The 21,864-nt window shown below is 43.5% G+C and overlaps 1 protein-coding gene across 1 annotated transcript in view; it reads left to right on the top strand.

Annotated features, from left to right (window-relative positions):
• The first annotated feature begins 1,985 nt into the window (after positions 1-1,985).
• The window catches only part of LOC137324450 (ALK tyrosine kinase receptor-like), a 693,114-nt gene continuing 673,235 nt past the window's right edge, over positions 1,986-21,864 (top strand). Inside the window, exon 1 of the mRNA XM_067988728.1 lies at positions 1,986-2,676. Within this exon, the coding sequence (XP_067844829.1) occupies positions 1,986-2,676 (691 nt within the window). The remainder of the gene's footprint in view (positions 2,677-21,864) is intronic.

Here is a 21,864-nt window from a genome sequence, read left to right on the forward strand (position 1 = left end):
ATAGCTCTAAAGACATCTCCAGACTCAATGAAAATGCAGCATTTGAGTATGCGCACTCTGCCACATGACATTTGAAAATGGGTCTTCTGCAAACCTTTCTCAAATATGCTCTTGCTTTCAAAGCTAATAAGCCCTCTGTGTTTTATTTTCCACCCTCCTCCTCCTCTCTTGAAGAAAGTGGCTGTATGATTCCGTGGCTGCCTACAGCCCTTTGGTATCTAACCCAAGTGGCCATTATTCATGTCTGAGCTTGGACAGTGAATGTTGGCAGGCTATTTGACTATGGAGTATACCTTAGCCAAGTCCTATCCTATCCTCATTTGATGTCCACATGTGCGGTTTCCAGCATCGCTATCTGTGACGAGGAATGGCTGATCGTTCCCCACCGTAATCTGAGTCCAATCACTCGCACTCGCACCATTGCCCCAAATAACCTATAGCTGAATATTACACCATTCAGTACTTTACCTATCGATCCATTGCCGATGTTTCCAATAATTTAAACATGTATTATAATAGTTTTGAACAAAAGCATAGCTGAAAAAACATAACATTTAATTTTAAATATAAATCTCTTTTTAGATATTTTTATTGAGAAATCTGCATCAGAGGCCAAAGCCCATATTGCAGTAGACCACCACAACAAAAAAAGTGGGAAAGAAGTCAAGATACATCAAGGGTAGGGATTAGGTAATACCAAGCTTGGGTTTTAAAAGCATGTAGATTGTAGGAACAAGGGAATACTGAAGTAATTAAGATGTAACAGAGAAATAAAAATGTCACATCGAGTTTCATTTAAATACTATATTCATTTAAATACTATGGAATAACAACAAACACGGAGTTGTCAACGGGAGTCGGGGGGATATATCAGGAGTGAAATTTAGGACCAAAAACATTGAGGTCGATTGCAAACCCATTTAAGCACACGTGGAGCAGTGGCTACATCTTACAATGAGATCCACTGAAATAAGTTACATTTTTAAACTAGAATATGCGAGTCTCACATCGCATTGAGTGAGTCTTACCACCTGTCCGATTTGTCCAGACAGTCTGATTTTTGAGCGGGTAGTCTGGAAATTTCTGAGGGGTGAAATGAATACCAAGAATGTTACTGTATTTTTTCTCTCTCAATGTTCTTGCCGTGTCTTCTGATGTGATTACATTCATGAATGAGTTTATTTACGCTCTTGAATTTTCCCTAAGCAACAAAGCAAAAATCAAAACAACACTTGACATTATACTTGGCAAAAGGTTCAAGCCGAAACATTATACATCTGTCCGGGGCCACTTTAAAAAAGATACCGTATTGTTGAAGGGTGTTTCCAGAGACGGACTACAGAGAATCTGACTCACCCTGGATGTGTCTATATATGTGTCTTTGGGCAGGCGCTGACGTTACAGCGAGAGTTAAAGGCAAGAGTAGGGGGATTTATTTATTTATTGCCGGGTAGATGGAGCGTGTAGCAGCAGCGCAAGCCTGACACACTCTCACTAGTGATATATTTGCACACTCACGTCCACACACATACGGCTTACACATACAGCAAGAGGGAGAGGGAGAGTGCAGGAGCAGCAGAGATGCATGGATTGAAGACGAGACAAATGCAACCTAAACCCCCTCAAGACTGAAAGAAAGAGAGAAATTTAATATAACTTCCAGCAAAAAGAAAGGATGGAAGGAGCAGTCGGATTCTGAAGGGGAGAAATATATATATATTTTTTTTGGGGGGGATGCATATGCATTTGCTGTGAAACAACTGGCAAGGGATTTATAATAAGAGCAGTTTGCAGAAGACGCGATCACGGATGAAGAACAGGAACGGTCGATAACCAAGGCTTTGATATTTGCCGCAAGAAACATTTACTTTGCAATTTGTTTTTTTTTTAATTCTCGCCTCTTCCACAGTTTGTCATTTTATTTGTTGTTGTTGATCTATATATAATTTCTTGGTTTCTCTCCTCCATTCCCGCCACATGGAATAATGAAGAGTCAGTGTTTCGTCCTCTTTCTCTTCCTCCTTTTATCCGGCTCCAACCCGGAGCGGCGGCAGCGGCAGCAGCGCCGCGGCGGAGGAGGGGGAGGAGGAGGGGGGAGAGCGGCCGAGCCCAGACCGCAGAGAAAGGCGGCCAAAGTGGAGCAGACCTACACCTCGCGGCTGAAGCGGAAAGGGCTGGCGGTGGACTTCACCTTCTCTCCCCTGTTTCGAAACTACCTGTTGCAATTTTTCGGGCGGGTGAGGGACGCCGACTGCCGCTTGCTGCTGGACTGCTTGGCGCTGGGATCTTCCTTGGAGCGCTTCCACGGACCCAGCGTTGGCATCAGCACCAGGCTGGGGATGGAGGTCGGCTCCCCCTCGCCGTCCGGCGAACCGTCCTCCCAACTTTCCAAGAGGAGATTTAAAAAACAGTCCAACCAGGTGGTGCTGGAGGTGGGATCGGGAGATGCCGCCCGGTGCGAGCGCTACGGAGGAGATCCCGGCGGCGGCGGCGGTCTCCTGGTCTACAACTTGACCGAAGTGTTTCTGTGGTGGTCCGACTCCTCGGAAGGGAGACTGAGGATTAGGCTTATGCCCGAGAGGAGAGTCGTGGCGTCCTACCCGGGGAGAGAGGAGATCATCTCTGCCGCGATCAGAGGGTCCGAACCACGAGTCTGGCTCCAGGTCTCTTTAGGAGGTGAGAGGGGTGGGGGAGAGAAACGTGGAGGTCGAGAGTGGGGAGACAAACTTACTCACAGTGAGTGAGAGAGAGAGATGAGGGCGGCGGGGATGGGGGGGGGGGGGGGGGGAGAAAGAATGGGAAATAAAGTAGTACACAGGGATGGGAATGAAAGAAGGTAGAGAGAGAGAGAGAGTGGAAGGAAAACAGAAGGAGACAAATAATTAGAAAGAGAGTGGGAGACAAGTGGTTACAGGGAGAGACATACATACTGAGACACAAAGATGTATACAGAGGGATAGAAACAAGCATGGAAAAGTAATAATCCAGAAAGAAATGAATTACAGTGAGGTGGAATAAGTAAGATTGTGAGATAGAGAGAATAAAAGGTAGCAAATGGTGCAGAATGAGAGATAGAAAGTACAGAGAGAGCAAACCAGGTACAGGGGTACATGGGCATCTATAGAAGACAGGTAGGGAGATTTTCAACTGCTGACCACCCGAAACAGGCAAACGACAGTTGAAAGTCTGGTGGGGACATTGTGCACCCATTTGCCAGGTCATTACGCCTGTTGTAGAACCCGATTTCAACTTTCAAGGAAAAATGGGCGCAGCATGAGCAGCGCCTGCCAGTTCCATGTCTCCAGGCGTTGAGAGGCCTAACCGGTGGTCCTTAAACGGACTGCTGGAGGCCTCCCCAAAGAAGGTAGGATTTTTATTTTTTTAAAGAAGGTTTTTGTGGGGCCAGGAGGAGCAGGAGTGAAGAAACTGGCGCGCTCCAGCACGTCGCCTGTTTGGGGCCCGCAGCTCACCCAGGAAATGGGGGTAATTTTAATTTTAATCTAATCTGGCTGACGGGAAACTGATGGGATTGTGTGGCGCACCGGTTTTTCACCCCGCGAAGTATTACTCGCCATTGACTTCATAAAATCGGGCAGGGCGTAAAACCAGCGTTGCACCCGATCCCATCAGTTTCTCGACGGGTGGATTAGGTTAAAATTGCCCGCAATGTTAATGGTGTCTGAACCTGAATGTGGTTCAGGCTTCCTGACTGCTGCGTTGGGCGGGCACCGCAGGCTGTTCAGCATGCAACCTGAAAGTTTCCCCTATCAATACAAAACGTGGAAGGAAAACCTTGTAGAGAGAATAAATGAAGACGATTTAAGGAGAAGGTGAAAGAGAGCAATACATTGAACCAGTGAGAAAGAGAAGAGATTTATACACTCAAATTTCCCTCTACTGGTGTAGTTAAAACCAGAATGGCTGCTGGGTTTTAGACAAGTTGAAATGTGCTGCATGCACTCAATTTTCAGTTCATTAGCATGGCTACAGGTGCAGATTTGGATGGATGTAGGGTGTATACTAGTGGCGGGAATGGGAAATTGTGTACAAGTGAAATTTAAAGTGATGTGGAAAATTAAAGAGAGTGTCATAATGGGTGACAAATTCTGAAAGCCTTGGAAAGCCTCAAAAGGTATCTCAACGTGAGCAGCAGAAGCGCACAGAACAAAGAAGCGATAGGCAAAAACAATGGGAAAGGAAACCTAAGATTCGGGCATAAGTCTGCAGTCAAGTGGTGGAGCAGCTGCCTGACTCTCTGCTTGATGGCTGCTGAGTGAAGATGATACTACATGAGCTGGTTGCTTGAATAGAGGTACTTTGTGCTACTCCACAGCATCATCCTCATAGATTAGCATTGCACCATGTCTGCAAGAAGATGGAGCTAAACTTCAGGCCACAGCTGACAGTTAGTGTCACTGGATTTTGCCAGCCTTATGCAGCATGGTAGCTAGAGGTGTCCTTACAGAAGATGGAATGGCTCTGCATCTGACTCTTTGCTGACCTGGATCCAAACAGGCATTGGCAGGTAGATGTGCCAGAGCTTTCAGATATGGTTGGTAGCATCTTGCCAGATGCAGTCATTCAGGCTTCACTGCCTGCCGATCACTCTGGTATGCCTTCTTTCATGCATGACATAGTGTGATTGGGCCGCTTCTGAGCAAGCATCGAACGTTATGGTTATATAGTCACATATCTTAGTGTTGCCATTGGGTTTGCTGTCCCACTTTCCTTTGGGAAGAGGAGCCTCCGCATGCACTAATTTTATATGAAAGTGAGATATGTTGACCTCTACAGATACTGGTTTGTGGGTACCCGTGAGTGGGCACAGAGCACCGCTAGAGCAGCATGACCTGCCTTGCGTTCCTCAGTAGATCCTCCTCTTCTAGACATGTCAAATAGGGTATCAAGGTCCGCAGAGAGCCAGATGTGGTGCTAGTAATAGTGCTGGGGAGGATTTTAAAAAAAACAATTGGCACAAAGGTTCATGAGAACCTAAATGCCGACAGAAGAAAAAAAATAAAGAAAACAGTCAAATAATAACTGAAATATGAAGGATTGAAGTTATTTACCTGGGTCATTAAAATCAGCTACTACAAAAGCCAATTTCCTCGTAACCCCGGATCCTTCAGACTTGATGCCCTGCATGCCCAAAGAACAGAAATAGGTGCAGGAGTAACGCATCACTAAATGCTTATTTAAATCAAGTGTCTACCTGTTTGAGGTACGCACTTCCATCACCACTGGCCCTATCGCTGGAACCTACACTGCATTCCTTTGGGATGGAACTCTCACCCATTTTATGCTGCAACAATGGATGACTGACAGTGGAAATTCCAGGCCATTCAGAGAACTAGCGATGGAAATAATAGCGAAAGTGCAAGAGAGAGCAATTTAGAGAACAATTAAGGAAAATATTACAGAGAATGAGAAAGTGAAATGTGGTGAACAAAGTGATAGAGATAGGACACTCGTATAGAAAACTAGTGTGGGAGATGTACAGAAACTGTAAGATAGAGCAATACAGAGAACCAGTCAGGGAAATATTGGACTGAAAAAGTATGTGAGAGACAGGATGAGAGAGCAATGAACAGGGAATGAGCGAGAGAAAGTGAACAAGGAAGTGAAAGAAAATAAAGTGAGGGAGATTCTGAGAGACTGAGGGAGGGTGTTGCAGACATGGAGTAAAGTATACAAAAGGAAAGAGATATGGATGAGAAAGGGATGTACAGAGAGGGAATGAGAAACATAAGGAGTGAGGAAGAGACTGTAAAATGAGTTAGATAAAGAGAGAGATAGAAAGAGAGGGATTCAGTGAGTGAAAACGAGGGTGAGAGAAATAGTTAAACAAATAAGGAGAGGAAAGATGTAGGAAAAGGAAAAAAGATGACTCAAAAATACAAGTGTTGGGGAGAAGGTGATTCCTAATGAATAAATGTAAGACAGATGAAAAATATTGGAGATGAAGGACGATGACAAGACATGAGATTAGGAGAAAGAGAGTTAAAGAATTTCTCTGTACTTTCTGAATAGAGTTTCGTTGGAAAAAATCACTTGTTTTAAACGCACCTGTATATTGATATGTGAAATTGTAATTTAGTTGTTCACTGATTTATAAAATGAATGAGGGATGGAAAGACATGTGTTGTGGAAAATGTTAGTATCAGGAAAACTATATGGCACTTATTAAATGTTTTCTTTAAAAATATTGAGGAAAAAAAATTAAAATGAAGAGGAATTTTCTATGCAGCTGCTTTGTATCAGTAGCACAATATTTCTTGCAAGAAAATGCTGATATTGGCTATAATTGTATCTCTGGTGTAGATTTTGGATCATATCCAAATATGTACCTTCTATCTGTTAATAATTTTTGTTTCCAAACAGGAAAATGGGATTAGTTCCAATACATCATCCCTTTGTGATAGATCAACCCCACCTGCCTGCCTCCTCACCATACCCCTCAATTTTTTTTCTTTCCAGTAACTCAACTATTGAATCCATTTAATCTGTCTGCTTTAATGTGCCTGTCTGATAACTTATTTCACAATTTCATTACCCTTTGGATGAAAAAATCCATCTGACTTCCCTTTTCACTCCGAACTCTTCAATTTTTAACTAGCATATACTGGTATTTGAGCCCTTTGCTATAGCGGACAATTTGTTTGATGTCATCTTCATAGATGACATTTATATGGTCTCTTAAATAGAGATTAGGGAATGTTAGACTGTTGGGATGCAATGTCTTTCCCCCTTCATCTTGCTATGTAACTTTACTTTGTTATCAAGAGTAATTGGGAAAATCTGGTTTGGTTTTTGCAGCATGCAAGCATTGTGGTTGATTTGGCTAAGTCTGTCTTTTATAAGGTAATTAACTTCTGATAACCTGCCACATGGGATTGCAACAACACACTATATTAGAGGCAGAATTTCTCTTTGACGATCGATCATAAATTACATTAATGATGCCTTGGAGAGGGTGCAGAAGAGATTTACTAGTATAGTAACAGGGATGAGGGTCTTCAGTTATGTGGAGAGACTAAAGAAGCAGGGATTGCACTCCTTAGAGCAGAGAAGGTTAAGGGGACATTTAATAGAGGTGTTCAAAATTATGAAGGATTTTGATAGAGTAAATAAGGAGAAACTATTTCCATTGGCAAACAGTTGGGTCGGTAACCATAGATTTAAGATAATTGGCAAAAGAACCAGGGAGGAGATGAGGAGAAATTATTTCACGCAGCGAGTTGTTATGATTTGGAATGCACTGCCTGAAAGGATGTTGGAAGCAAATTCAATAGTAACTTTTCAAAGGGAATTGGATATATACTTGAAAAGGAAACACTTGCAGGGCTCTGGGGAAAGAGCTGGGGAGTGGGACAAATTGGATAGCTCTTTTAAAGAGCCAGCACAGGCACATAGTGCCGAATGGCCTCTTTCTGTGCTATTCGATTCTATGATTCTAATTCACTACTAGTTAATGCTTACTCAAGCGCACACTAAAGGTGCAGTAGAAGGTACTGTCATAGAGGAGGGGTTGCATGGTTAGTTTTAAGAAACTACCTAGGTAGTTAAATGGAATGGAATCCATTAAATGGAATCAGTTGTCATAACTGAAAACCGATGTGATTTGATGCCAGTGTGTCTTATTATGCAAGTTGGACAGATTTCTGTTGTGAAATGCAACAATTCATGTATGGGACATAGAAAACGTCTAAATTATCAACAAAGGAAAACATTGCACTTTATTTCCTTAGTATATTAGGTTCCTGTGCCCACTGATTAAAAGTGAACTATATACTCCATTTAAAAGTGTTATTTCTAATTACTTTAACTGCAGATCAGCCACACCCTCCTCCCCCCCCCCCACCCTGCTCAATAAACCATGTTCTGCTGTATTATGGAGAAATCATTGCTTCTCCTTCATGCAGTCATTTTATGTAGGGAGTATTACTATAGTTGGGGAAAAATTAAATACTGTGATGCAGGAAATTGCAAATAAACACAGAAAATAGTGGAAATACACAGCATCTGAAAGAGAAAGGTAGGTCAGCATTCCAAGCGATGTAGGGTCTCGAAGTGTTAACCTGTCTTTTTCTTTAGATGATACCTGACCTGCTGTGCTTTCTCTTTTTAGTCACATTGACAGATTTGTGCTTTGCCATTATGCTGTATAATTCTCCATAGAGCTCTGGTTCATAACGATGTCTGTATATTACAGGTACCAGGTCCACATACTATTGATTAATGTTACCAATGGACAAATTTTAATGTTAGTTGCCCTGTCTGTGAGCGGTAAAGTCTCCATCTCTGAGCCATAAAGGCTAGGAAAGTCCAAGGTTCAATTTGTGGTTGGTGCTGAGTCAGCTGAGCTAAATTGGCTCAGAAGTAGGTGTGCTACAATTGGCTAAATTCCTCCTAGATTAGGGAAGGGAAAACCAGCTAGTGCTTCCATTCCTGATCGCTATACAGTGACCCCTTACTGGAAGTGTGTGTAGGCACTGAGAACAGGATTTGGCTTGGCTGTGAAGTCTTCCACAGTTAGGTAGCCTGCTGATGGTCACTGTCAAGGTTCACACAGAATAATTACCACTTGGGGCGAGGTACTGGAGGCTGATCTACTGTCTGTGGAACCGTACACCAGTCATAGAGTCAACAGCTTTAGGGGAACAACAGAGGGGAGAAAATTTGGAGAGAATTTTTTTTATTAATGTTGACCAAGGCTTGGCTCTCTTGCCAGCTCTTGACTTACAAAGATTAAAAATGAAGTTTATAAAGTTCTGTCTGTGTGAATTTTTTAAACTTTGCTTCACACCAATTGCAGTTATACCTCAGACAGTGCAAAGTTAAAATGTTATGACCCTTGAGGTGATCTCGCATCATTTGCTTAAATTCTATTCGGGCCACCCAAGTTCCTCCATCCATTTTACGTTGGTGTGAAGCAAAAAATGTATGGTATAACTGGTCTATCAAGGTATGACTGTTACTGTGTGTTACTGCAGATGAAGAAGCTTTTGCAGAAGCATGGTAATTTTTGCAGTACTAGTATTTCCTGCTGTTGGCTCCAGGAGAAAAATTGTCTAGTGATTAGAATTAATCAGACTTTCAAATCGCATTCACGTCTGATGCAATATTGTTTCTTGCTGCAGTGTTATTTTATAAGACTCCAATATAGTGTTGTAAGTACAGCAAGGAGTGGTACAAATAAAAATAAAACCTGCAAATGCTGGAAATCTGAAATAAAAATACAATATGCGAATATGTTGGACATACACAGCATTTGTAAAGAGAAAGAACTGGTTTAATGTTTTAGATGTGGATCCTTTGTCAGGACTTACTTCTGCTTTTATTTCAGCAAAGAATTTGCAAATTCAAAACATATAGAAATATATTCAAATACATAATGAGTTTCTTGGTGGCTAGGTGGTGTAGTAGGTTAAGGCATTAACACATTGTGCCATTGAGTTACAGGACCCAGTTTTTGAAATTTCACACATGCTAGTTTCCTGATTTCAGAAAGTTGTAAGAGAGTATTGGCTTGGGTCGTCCACATATAGGTCCTGCTGTCCAGTTACAGAGGGTAAGAGGGATGATAAGAATATGCAGTATTGCTGAGTTCAGACCATTGGAAGCAACAGCCTTTTTAGGGGAAAAAAACAATAACTCGTATTGTGGACCCATAGAAGGCAATAGAACAAAATATTTTGTTTAATGCAACGAGATACACAGAAAGAGGTTACATTTGGCAGAATGCAGTGATTCCCATTGAAATAAATGAGATTTATCAAGTATAGGCATGGGTGCATCACTTCAGAAATAAGAGCCACAAAACACAGGCAAAAAACAACATGTTTGTGAACTACAATCTTCTTCTTTATTATACTCAAAGTGGAAAGAAAAAAGAGAGTTTCACAAAACACTTTCAACTGATTTTCTTGTATAACTAAAGCTACAGAAATAGTCATTAAAGTTTCTTCTTTTCTCTCTTGGTTTGAAACATAATAGGATCTGTTATAATGGGATAAAAATTCCACTCCTCCCACTCTGGGAGTGCATGTCGTGGAATTGCTCACTCGCAGCCTGTGATTTTCTGTCCATTAGTTGGGCTACTGGCATGCGCTGAGAGCACAAGAGCGGAATTTTAATGTATCAAGGACGCAGTTTCATTTGATAAACATTTGGAGATGTGATGCTGACCATTATCCAGTTGTGACTTCATCATTTGCAAACTACTCCATCATCTTCACTAATTACCTTTGACATGACCCCTTTAACTTTCTATATTTTGAAAAATACAAATGATATAGCTGTTTTTTGACATGTACAAGAACATCTATGCACCATGTCATTGGCCTATCATCCCGTAGTAGCTGTTTGGTCATTTCTACTTGTGGGAATCTAGCTGGTTTGCAAAGAGGTGCACCCAGGAGGGCATGGTACAGAGTATCTGACACTCTTGTAAATGCAGGGCACACTTAGGGTTCTGCTTGTTTGGCACCACTAGGTGGCGTAAACAAACCTTTTTTCCACCAAATATGCTTAAGTGTTGGCTTAAGTTCACACGATCTAGGGTATAGCCTCCCCTTTGCTATCTTCCGCAGAGACACAGTGTAGTACTTAAGTTGCTAAAACTATTTTAAAAACACAGTTATAAAAAAGGCCAACCGCTTATATCAGCCTGGAAACAGTTAGATGTTTTTTCAGTGTTCTCCTCTCCTCCTGGTGAAGACACTGACCTCTTGCTGGGTTATGGTTCTACGAATGTTGGGCATCATCTGGTCCCCTGCCCACGTGGACATTCTCCGTGTGAAGCAGATCACATAAACCCAATTCTTTTCATGTCCGACATAAAACTCATGCATTTTCCAGCAGGAGACACCAGGTAATAATCATGATGTGGAGATGCCGGTGATGGACTGGGGTTGACAATTGTAAACAATTTTACAACACCAAGTTATAGTCCAACAAATTTATTTTAAATTTCACTTTTTAAAATTTATTTTAAATTTAAATTTTAAAGACACCAGGTAATAATCAGCAGTGGGAACATTGGCTGATTTCCCCTTTCCTAGTCCAGGTGACACTGAAGCCAATTTGTAGCACCCTCGGTTAAATTCAGCTGGATCAACACAGACCAGGGATCAAACTTGGGATTTCCTGGTCTGTGTAGCTTAATACTCCATTATCCTGTACCCAGTAGACCATCAGGGGACCAGTTTTAAAAAACTATGATTTGTATGTTTAATATTTAATTGTTGGTCTGATTGATGCTTCTGTATTTAAGCTACCAAACATCGCTGATGGACATAGCATGTGGATTGTTAATAATCGTTTACACATCCCATGGTCACAGATAGGATTTCTTATAGCTGAGCGGGTACTTTACTAATACCTGTGGCATGCACTATAGCGTGGAAATTACAGAAAAACAGGCAAGAGGTTTTAATTTAATCATTGCTGAATGAATCAAGCAGCTGCTATTAATATATTGATCACATATTTGCAAAGAAACTTTGTCATTTTATTTTGTCACTTGACCTTATATTCTGCACAGCCAAGTATGAATGTTACATTCTGGCTGAGGTTGTTTGAAAATGATTTGCAGTACATCAACCACAATGGTGTTTATGACCTTAGATGTTGGTTGCACATAATATGTCGCGTTTGGATTTGAGTTGGATTAATGACAGCCAATTTAAATCAGAAACTATTCTTTGCTACTGCTTGTGAAATGATTTGCAAGAACCCCCCCCCCGCGACCTTAGATTTATTTTTCTAGTTTGAACATAGTTCACATAAAGTACAAAGGGTACTATACACAGGCGAAGTGCACGCTACAATTATGGTGAATAGCCCAACCGAAGAATAACATATTCAATCAACAAGGTATATTCAATTATCAAATGATCAAAGACTTGAAGACTCCTGTGTCTGAGAAAAATCTTCTAACACCTCCTTCACACTACTGGTTAGAATACAAGAAAAAGCATATTGGCTCTTAGCTGTTCTTTCTCTCACCTTTCTCTGTTTCTTTCTGTCTCCATTCAATCACTTCTTGATTTTGTCTACCTAATCAATTGCCAATGGTCATTGCTGATCTGAACTTTCCCATTTCCTTCTAAATACTCTCTGCACACTCTCCCTTTTTCCTGCACCCTCTCGGTCTTAAAACCCAACACTCAGCACAACGGCTCCTTCTCTAACTCATTCTTTCCCAAGACCTCATACTCTTTTCAATCTTGACTGTATCCTGCACTATGGGCCCTTCACCTAGGTATCTCAGGAACAAAAAAAATAGTGCCAGCAAGATGGAAGTGGTTGGGGTTGGGGTGGTGGGGGTAAGCGAAAGCCAGGAACTTCTCCACATGAAAGGAGGGTAAATTAGAGAGCAAATCACTCCAGAATGAGGATATGACACGTCTCAGTCAGAATTTTAGGAAGACACAAAAAAGGAAGGAAAATGTCTGAATGTAAAGTAAAAACTTTATTGTTCTAAACCTTTGGAGGAACAAGGTAACATGAGCATCACTGTAATGTGATGTAGAGCTTCAGTGAGAGAAACAAAAACATTTCTGCTTGTTCTTCTCACTTGTTTTAACCTGCCAGATATCGTGTTAAAATATAGAGTAGCTGTGGGCTCACATGTGGGTTGATTTCAGCAGTATTTTGACAGGAAGATATCACGACAAAGCATTGGTCACGAGTGCATAACTGGAGCTGATCTGAAAATGATATCTTGTACAAAACAGGCAGGTGTTCTGGGGGGATGAAATTGATTTTTGGCAGTTGTGCAAAATGGGCGCTAGCCAATTAACAGCCCGCTTTACACCCTGTCCAGCATTGACCTCAGTGGAGAAGAAAATCGACAGGGTGTAAAACGGGCTGCTGTTTTACGCTATCGCTGAAGATCATTTTCACCCCCTGATGTCTGAAATGTGCCCTTTGTTGATCACTGTTGTACAGAAAATGCCATCAGTATACTTCAGTTGGGAAGAATCCAATTTTGTGCTGCCTCCTAGTTTCCTGCCCTTCTCTCCTGAAGCAGCTGACTCCGGTTGGGGTGCTTTTCCATGGGTGCCAGCTAGCCCACCCAAGTGGCTATGTCTGAGCCTAGACGGTGATTGCCAGCAGGATATTAGACCTATCATGTTCCCGTTCTCGTGTGATGTCCACATACGTTATGCATTCGTGACCAATGCTTTGTCGTGATATCTTCCTGTCAAAATACTGCTGAAATCAACCCACATGTGAGCCCACAGCTATTTGATATTTTAACACGATATCTGGCAGGTTAAAACAAGTGAGAAGAACAAGCAGAAATTGTACAGACAGGGCCACTAGAGAGTGATCAGGAGTTTTTTTTTATTCGTTCATGGGATGTGGGCGTCGCTGGCAAGGCCAGCATTTATTGCCCATCCTTAACTGCCCTTGAGAAGGTGGTGGTGAGCCGCCTTCTTGAACCGCTGCAGTCCGTGTGGTGAAGGTTCTCCCACAGTGCTGTTAGGTAGGGAGTTCCAGGATTTTGACCCAGCGACGATGAAGGAACGGCGATATATTTCCAAGTCGGGATGGTGTGTGACTTGGAGGGAAACGTGCAGGTGGTGTTGTTCCCATGTGCCTGCTGCCCTTGTCCTTCTAGGTGGTAGAGGTGGCGGGTTTGGGAGGTGCTGTCGAAGAAGCCTTGGCGAGTTGCTGCAGTGCATCCTGTGGATGGTACACACTGCAGCCACTGTGCGCCGGTGGTGGAGGAAGTGAATGTTTAGGGTGGTGGATGGGGTGCCAATCAAACGGGCTGCTTTGTCCTGGATGTTGTCAAGCTTCTTGATTGTTATTGGAGCTGCACTCATCCAGGCAAGTGGATAGTATTCCATCACACTCCTGACTTGTGCCTTGTAGATGGTGGAAAGGCTTTGGGGAGTCAGGAGGTGAGTCACTTGTTGCAGAATACCCAGCCTCTGACCTGCTCTTGTAGCCACAGTATTTATGTGGCTGGTCCAGTTTAGTTTCTGGTCAATGGTGACCCCCAGGATGTTGATGGTGGGGGATTCGGCGATGGTAATGCCATTGAATGTCAAGGGGAGGTGGTTAGACTCTCTCTTGTTGGAGATGGTCATTGCCTGGCACTAGTCTGGTGCAAATGTTAATTGCCACTTATCAGCCCAATCCTGGATGTTGTCCAGGTCATGTTGCATGCGGGCATGGACTGCTTCATTATCTGAGCGCTTGCGAATGGAACTGAATACTGTGCAACATCCCCATTTCTGACCTTATGATGGAGGGAAGGTCATTGATGAAGCAGCTGAAGATGTTTGGGCCAAGGACACTGCCCTGAGGAACTCCTGCAGCAATGTCCTGGGGCTGAGATGATTGGCCTCCAACAACCACTACCATCTTCCTTTGTGCTAGGTATGACTCCAGCCACTGGAGAGTTTTCCCCCTGATTCCCATTGATTTCAATTTTACTAGGGCTCCTTGGTGCCACACTCAGCCAAATGCTGCCTTGATGTCACGGGCAGTCACTCTCACCTCACCTCTGGAATTCAGCTCTTTTGTCCATGTTTGGATCAAGGCTGTAATGAGGTCTGGAGCTGAGTGGTCCTGACAGAACCCAAACTGAGCATCGGTGAGCAGGTTATTGGTGAGTAAGTGCCGCTTGATAGCACTGTCGATGACACCTTCCATCACTTTGCTGATGATTGAGAGTAGACTGATTGGGCGGTAATTGACCGGATTGGCTTTGTCCTGCTTTTTGTGGACAGGACATGCCTGGGCAATTTTCGGGTCGATGCCAATGTTGTAGCTGTACTGGAACAGTTTGGCTAGAGGCGCGGCTAGTTCTGGAGCACAAGTTTTCAGCACTGCAGCCGGGATGTTGTCGGGGCCCTTGGTCTTTGCTGTATCCAGTGCACTCAGTCATTTCTGGGAACACGGGTTGATTCTCTCTTCACAAGCTTGACAACACTGAGACTAATTATAGTCCCCATGCACAGCCTGACTGACCTTGGCTAATTGATCACATATCTAGGATCAAATCTGGTACTTCCTCCTGGACTGTATGCCTCAGTACCACAGGACATGGTGAAATTGACCACTGAACCATCAAGGCATTCAAGAGTCCATGGAATATGATTGGAGTGAGCCTTGGCCAAAGCAAACTGAGGGATCATAGATGCTACCTGCAGCAGGGCTTCAATGCTTCATACATAATTGCATAAACAGTTAACATATGCAACATTTTTGGCTTCCAAATGCAGGTGCACCTGTTAGTTGCATATTTCATCACTGTTCGATCTGTTGATCTTATAGTGCCAAATCAAATTCCCTATTCATCTGACAATTCTGGACAGCAGATTACAACATGTTTACGAGATATGTACTCAAACTACAAAGGCAAAACCCAAATCAAAAAAGACCTGGGGGTAGAGTTTCCATTAGATTGTGTTGGTTTTATCAGCACAATCCGTCCGAACCAGCGCAGAAGATCACGGAAAATCAAGCGTTAGTTACGTCAGGCGGAAATCGAGTTTCCGCGATCTTTTGTGCTGGTTCAAAAATCTTTGCGTCTGAAGCCGGTCCCGCCCACAAAACTGGTCACATCCCCCGATCGAAATAATGAGGATGGCGAGTTTCCACCGATTGCAGCCGATCGAGGAGGGTCTTCAAATTCAGCTAGTTTTCTTAGGCACACAGGCACTAGTAGGCATGTTTTAAACGTTTTTACATGAAACTGACTAATGTAAACCAAAGAAACTAGTAAATGGATCAGTATAGTTTTATTAAGTCATTTTCAGTGATTTAAAATCAGGTTACTCACAGGTGGAGGGTTATTAAAAATGCTTATTCTTTGTGATAAACCCATTTTCAGCTGCATTAATAAAATTGCACCAGATTACCACTTTTAAATATACATCGATGAATATTTTTTAATGCAAAGCAAAAAAAACCGATTACAATCTATTACGCTGACTAATTGCGCTGGCTCATGGAAGATTTTATGTTTATGATTATGCAAATGCATTTTAGCGATAACTTGAACTGTAACCTAACCAGTGCAATTTCAAGTACAATTTGCACCGAATTTGCGGATTGTGCCCAAAGCGGAAACTCTGTCCCCTAATCCACTTTATTATTTCCCTACTTTTCTACATTTTTCTCCTTATTTTCTTTATAAACAGTAGCTCAAACAGAGAAATGTAAATGTTTCCACTAAAGGATTGTAATCGAAGAACTGGTTCACTATTCGTTCCAATGATGATTGCCTATTGCATAATGCACTAAATCATGTAAAAAATCTCCAGTTAAAGGGGAGGTGCCATGCAGTTACAATGCTTTTGCTCAGAAAGCATCTCTCAGAGGAATTACTCAACTTCAGCAAAAAGTGAAGGAGTGTAGTGCCTATTATACAAGTACTATGTGTGTTTGGAACATTTCACTATTGTGATGAACCTGTAATTGCTAAATGTGTGCTGAGTGCTTTACCAAGTGCAGACCCCTCTAACTCACTTTAACCCATCCACTCTCTGTCCTGGTGCTTGGGAGGGATGGAGCACGTGACGGTGCTTCTTCCAGAGGAGCGTCCTCTTGCAAATCCTCTTCCATGAGCTCCAAGTCCTGAAAAGGACCTAGAGAAAGGGGAAAGGGACAAGAGTTAGCATGGCATTGGCAGGCTAGACAGTAGCAGATGATAAGCTTCACTATGCGGCATTAAGTTGTCATGCTGCTTGAATGTGCAATTGCTTGAGGTCTGTGGAATGTTACAAGTAATAGGCAGACACCTGACGCTTTTCGATCTGGATGGCCCTGTTATCTCAAGGGCTGCTTGCTCCATCTGTGTGAGGGCCTGGATGCTAGCTGATTCTCCCCTGGTCTTGCTCCTGTCCCTTGCATTATGAGCTGTTTTGTCCAGCAGAAAGAGAGGGAGAGAGCTACTGAGTGGCTGTTAAAAAGGGATGTGCATATATGTGTATGGCTTCTTCATATAATGTATCTGCTGAGAAGGAGAAGAAACAAGGATGGGCAGGTATTCAATGGAAAGAAAGAGGCTGGACTGTGAAGTGAGACTGTGTTTATCAGAGGAGAACGTTGTTTGGCATTTGCTACCAGGTAAGAACAGAATGCTGTTGGTGCCTGTTGTGAAGGCAGCAAGCAACAGAATGAGAAGGAGAGGTAGTACAGTGTCCCCTTTAGATTGATGAAAAAGGATGTGATGCAGGGGAGGGAAGTGCTCAGAGTGCTGAGGGAAGGGGAGGGGGTGGTGGTGGAAAGTGCTGTTGCCAGGTACAATGCAGAGAAATGGAGATGTGAAGATCTGTACTCACCCTTGCTGCTCTGATCAGGATATCGAAGCATTTCCTGCATTGAAACCAGGTCCTGGGGATAACACTCCAAGAGTTCACTATCCTGTCATTTCTCTCCAGGCTTTCTGCAAATATAGATAGAAATAGGATGTCCCTCCGTGCCCTCACCTCCTCAACGAGGATCACTGAGAACTGGGGAGTGGGGCTTGCTTCTGACATGTTCAATATTTGGATGTTTCCAGCAAAGCCAGAGATAAATATCAGTGATGTGAATGCAACCTTCCTTTAAAAGGTGCATTCACACTTTAAATAGCCATCAGGAGACCCATGGGAAATCCCGCCCTACAAGTGGGTGGGCTGCCCATTATTGACGTGAACGGGTGGGCATCCTGCTAATCAAATGCCAATGAGGCCCTGCAGTTAAAATCCTCTGGGCCTAACACTGTTGATGTCGGGCTGGTGTGCCACCCACTCTGCCAACCACCCACCTGAAAACTGCTGCCAGTTAAAATCCCCCCTTGTATTTCCTTCGACTTTAAGTGGAATTTGTTTTATGGCTGGTGCTACACACCTGTTTAATTGCAAAAGTGATTGCAACTGCATGATTTTAAATTCTTGAAGAGATGAATGAATTCTAAAGTTATCAAATACTTTATTATCTTAGCTCTGATACAGAAAGAAGCTGATCCTAATGTGACAGATCAAAGGTCTGAAGCAAAATACTGCAGATGCTGGAAATCTGAAATAAAATAGAAAATGCTGGAAATACTCAGCAAGTCAGGGAGCATCTGTGGAGAAAGAAACAGAGTTAACATTTCAGGTCAATGACCCTTCGTCAGATCAAACGTCTGCCCAGTTTTAGACTTTAATAATCTGCATAATATATATAGATCTAAAAGGGAATTTTCATTTAGTCCAATGCCTTTCTTTAAATGGATTCCCAGCAATTCCCTAGGGGAAGCGATGGTCTCTTGTAGCTTGGTAAGCAAAGTCAGTGGGAAGCAAATCGATATCTTTGGCTAGTACGTACATGCTGCTTAACGAGTGTTGAGAGGCACAAGGTTCACCAGGCGATAGAAATAATCACTGGTCTCTGAATTGCCTTTGCAATTGTCCCATTGGGGGTTCGGTGAGCAAGACCCTCACAGTTTGGCTGTGACCTGAAGGTTCATGAATTGCCTGTCTGATTTATGGGAAATTGCCTTGCTACCTGTAAAACCTCATTTGATTGATGCTGTATCATTGCAAAGAAGTGTTTATTATTGGTATAGCTTTGAATAATTGTGAACAGTATCTGTCTATCTTCCTTTCGTACTAGCCTGGATCAAAGGGAAGAAAATCATATAATTGATATTAGTGTCTTATGTTCTTTAGCGCCCTTCTTGCTGTAAACTATATAGGTGGCTCTCATCCAGAGCTTTTTATCAAGGACATGTGATTCAAGTTGTTTAAAGTACAGCAGAGAATTGTCAAAGGCTTCTTTACTTCCATTGTTTTGAAACAAACACTTTGACTTACATGAAGTATTATAATCTGACTAAAATTGCTTGTTTTAATCTTGCATTGTTAATGTTGTTAATAAACTTGATTTGATGTTTTCAGCCTCAGCCTTATGATCTGAAAGTGTGGTATTTGCTGTCACTTACAGAAATCAGAAATGTATGATGAGATTCCCATACAATTTGCACTTCATACCTTAAAGGTAAAAAGGGTTTGTTTTCATTCTGTGTCCTGCTATTCCAGAATACTTTGCAAGTAAGGTCATGTTTTGGTGCACAGGGAGAGAGAGCTTACCTGTGGAAGTCACCATCACCATCCCTGGGTATGTCCTGTACCACCGGCAGGACAGACCCACCAGAGGTGGTGGCACAGTGGTATACAGTCAGGAGGGAGTGGCCCTGGGAGTCCTCAACATTCACTGCAGACCCCATGAAGACTCATGGCATCAGGTCAAACATGGGCAAGGAAACCTCCTGCTGATTACCACCTACTGCCCTCCCTCAGCTGATGAATCAGTCCTCCTCCATGTTGAGCACCACTTGGAGGAAGCACTGAGGGTAGCAAGGTTACAGAATGTACTCTGGGTGGGGGACTTCAATGTCCATCATCAAGAGTGGCTCAGTCGCACCACTACTGACCTAGCTGGCCGAGTCCCGAAGGACTTGGCTGCCAGACTGGGCCTGCGGCAGGTGGTGAGCGAACCAACACGAGGGAAAAACCTACTTGAACTCGGCCTCACCAATCTACCTGTCGCAGATGCATCTGTCCATGACAGTATTGGTAGGAGTGATCACCACACAGTCCTTGTGGAGACCAAGTCCCGCCTTCACACTGAGGATACCGTCCAACGTGTTGTGTGGCACTACCACCGTGCTAAATGGGATAGGTTCAGAACAGATCTAGCAGCTCACAACTGGACATCCATGAGGTGATGTGGGCCATCATCAGAGAATTGTATTCCACCACAATTTGTAACCTCATGGCCTGGCATATATCTCACTCTACCATCACCAACAAACCAGGGGATTAACCCTGGATCAATGAGGAGTATAGAAGAGCATGCCAGGAGCAGTACCAGGCGTACCTAAAAATGAGGTGCCAATCCGGTGAAGCTACAACACAGGACTACATGCATGCTAAACAGTGGAAGCTGCATGCTATAGACAGAGCTAAGCGATCCCACACCAACAGATCAGATCAAAGTTCTGCAGTCCTACCACATCTAGTCATGAATGGTAGTGGACAATTAAACAACTAACGGGAGGACAAGGCTCCGTGAACTTCCCCATTCTCAATGATGGCAGAGCCCAGCACGAGAGTGCAAAAGACAAGGCTGAAGCGTTTGCAACCATCTTCAGCCAGAAGTGCCGAGTGGATGATTCATCTCAGCCTCCTCCCGAGATCCCCACCATCACGGAAACCATACTTCAACCAATTTGATTCACTCCACGTGATATCAAGAAACAGCTGAGTGCACTGGATACAGCAAAGGCTATGGGCCCTGACAACATCCCGGCTGTAGTGCTGAAGACTTGTTCTCCAGAACTAGCTGTGCCTCTAGCCAAGCTGTTCAAGTACAGCTACAACACTGACATCTACCCGACAATGTGGAAAATTGCCCAGGTATGTACTGTCCATAAAAAGCAGGACAAATCCAATCCGGCCAATTACCGCCCCATCAGTCTACTCTCAATCATCAGCAAAGTGATGGAAGGTGTTGTCGACAGTGCTATCAAGCAGCACTTGCTCACCAATAACCTGCTCACCGATGCTCAGTTTGGGTTCTGTCAGGACCGCTTGGCTCTAGACCTCATTACAGCCTTGGTGCAAACATGAACAAAAGAGCTGACTTCCAGGGGTGAGGTGAGAGTGACTGCCCTTGACATCAAGGCAGCATTTGACCGAGTGTGGCATCAATGGGAATCAGGGGAAAAACTCTCCATTGGCTGGAGTTATACCTAGCACAAAGGAAGATGGTAGTGGTTGTTGGAGGCCAATCCTCTCAGCCCCAGGAAATTACTGCAGGTGTTCCTCAGGGCAGTGTCCATACCCAACCATCTTCAGCAGTTCATCAATGACCTTCCCTCCATCATAAGGTCAGAAGTGGGGATGTTCGCTGACAATTGCGCAGTGTTCAGTTCCATTCACAACCTGTCAGATAATGAAACAGTCTATGCTCTCATGCAGCATGACCTGGACAACATCCAGGCTTGGGCTGATAAGTGGAAAGTAACATTCGCGCCAGACAAGTGCCAGGCAATGACCATCCCCAACAAGAGAGAGTCTAACCACCTCCCCATGTCATTCAATGGCATTACCATCGCCGAAGCCCCCACCATCAACATCCTGGAGGTTACCATTGACCAGAAACTTAACTGCACCAGCCTCATAAATTCTGTGGCTACAAGAGCGGGTCAGAGGCTGGGTATTCTGCGGCGAGTGATTCACCTCCTGACTCCCGAAAGCCTTTCCACCATCTACAAGGCACAAGTCAGGATTGTGATGGAATACTCTCCACTTGTCTGGATGAGTGCAGCTCCAACAATACTCAAGAAGCTCGACACCGTCCAGGACAAAGCAGCCCGCTTGATTGTCACCCCATCCACCACCTTAAGCATTCACTCCCTCCAGCACCGGCGCACCATGGCTGCAGTGTGTACCATCTACAAGATGCACTGCAGCAACTCGCCAAGGCTTCTTCGACAACACCTCCCAAACCTGCGACCTCTATCACCTAGAAGGACAAGGGTAGCAGGCACATGGGAACAACACCACCTGCACATTCCCCTCCAAGTCACACACCATCCTGACTTGGAAATATATTGGTCGAAATCCTCGAACTCCCTACCTCACAGCACTGTGAGAGTACTTTCACCACACGGACTGGAGTGGTTCAAGAAGGCAGCTCACCACCACTTTCTCAAGGGCAATTAGGGATGGGCAATAAATGCTGGCCTTGCCATTGATGCCCACATCCCATGAATAAATTTTTAAAAAGTGGATTTCTGATGTTGGGCAGGAGTAAAAAGATATATGGAGCAAGGTCATATTGTAACAGCTGGCCCTGCGTCTAATA

The sequence above is a fragment of the Heptranchias perlo genome, chromosome 8 (assembly GCF_035084215.1).
Source record: "Heptranchias perlo isolate sHepPer1 chromosome 8, sHepPer1.hap1, whole genome shotgun sequence".
In the NCBI taxonomy this organism is placed as follows: domain Eukaryota; kingdom Metazoa; phylum Chordata; class Chondrichthyes; order Hexanchiformes; family Hexanchidae; genus Heptranchias; species Heptranchias perlo.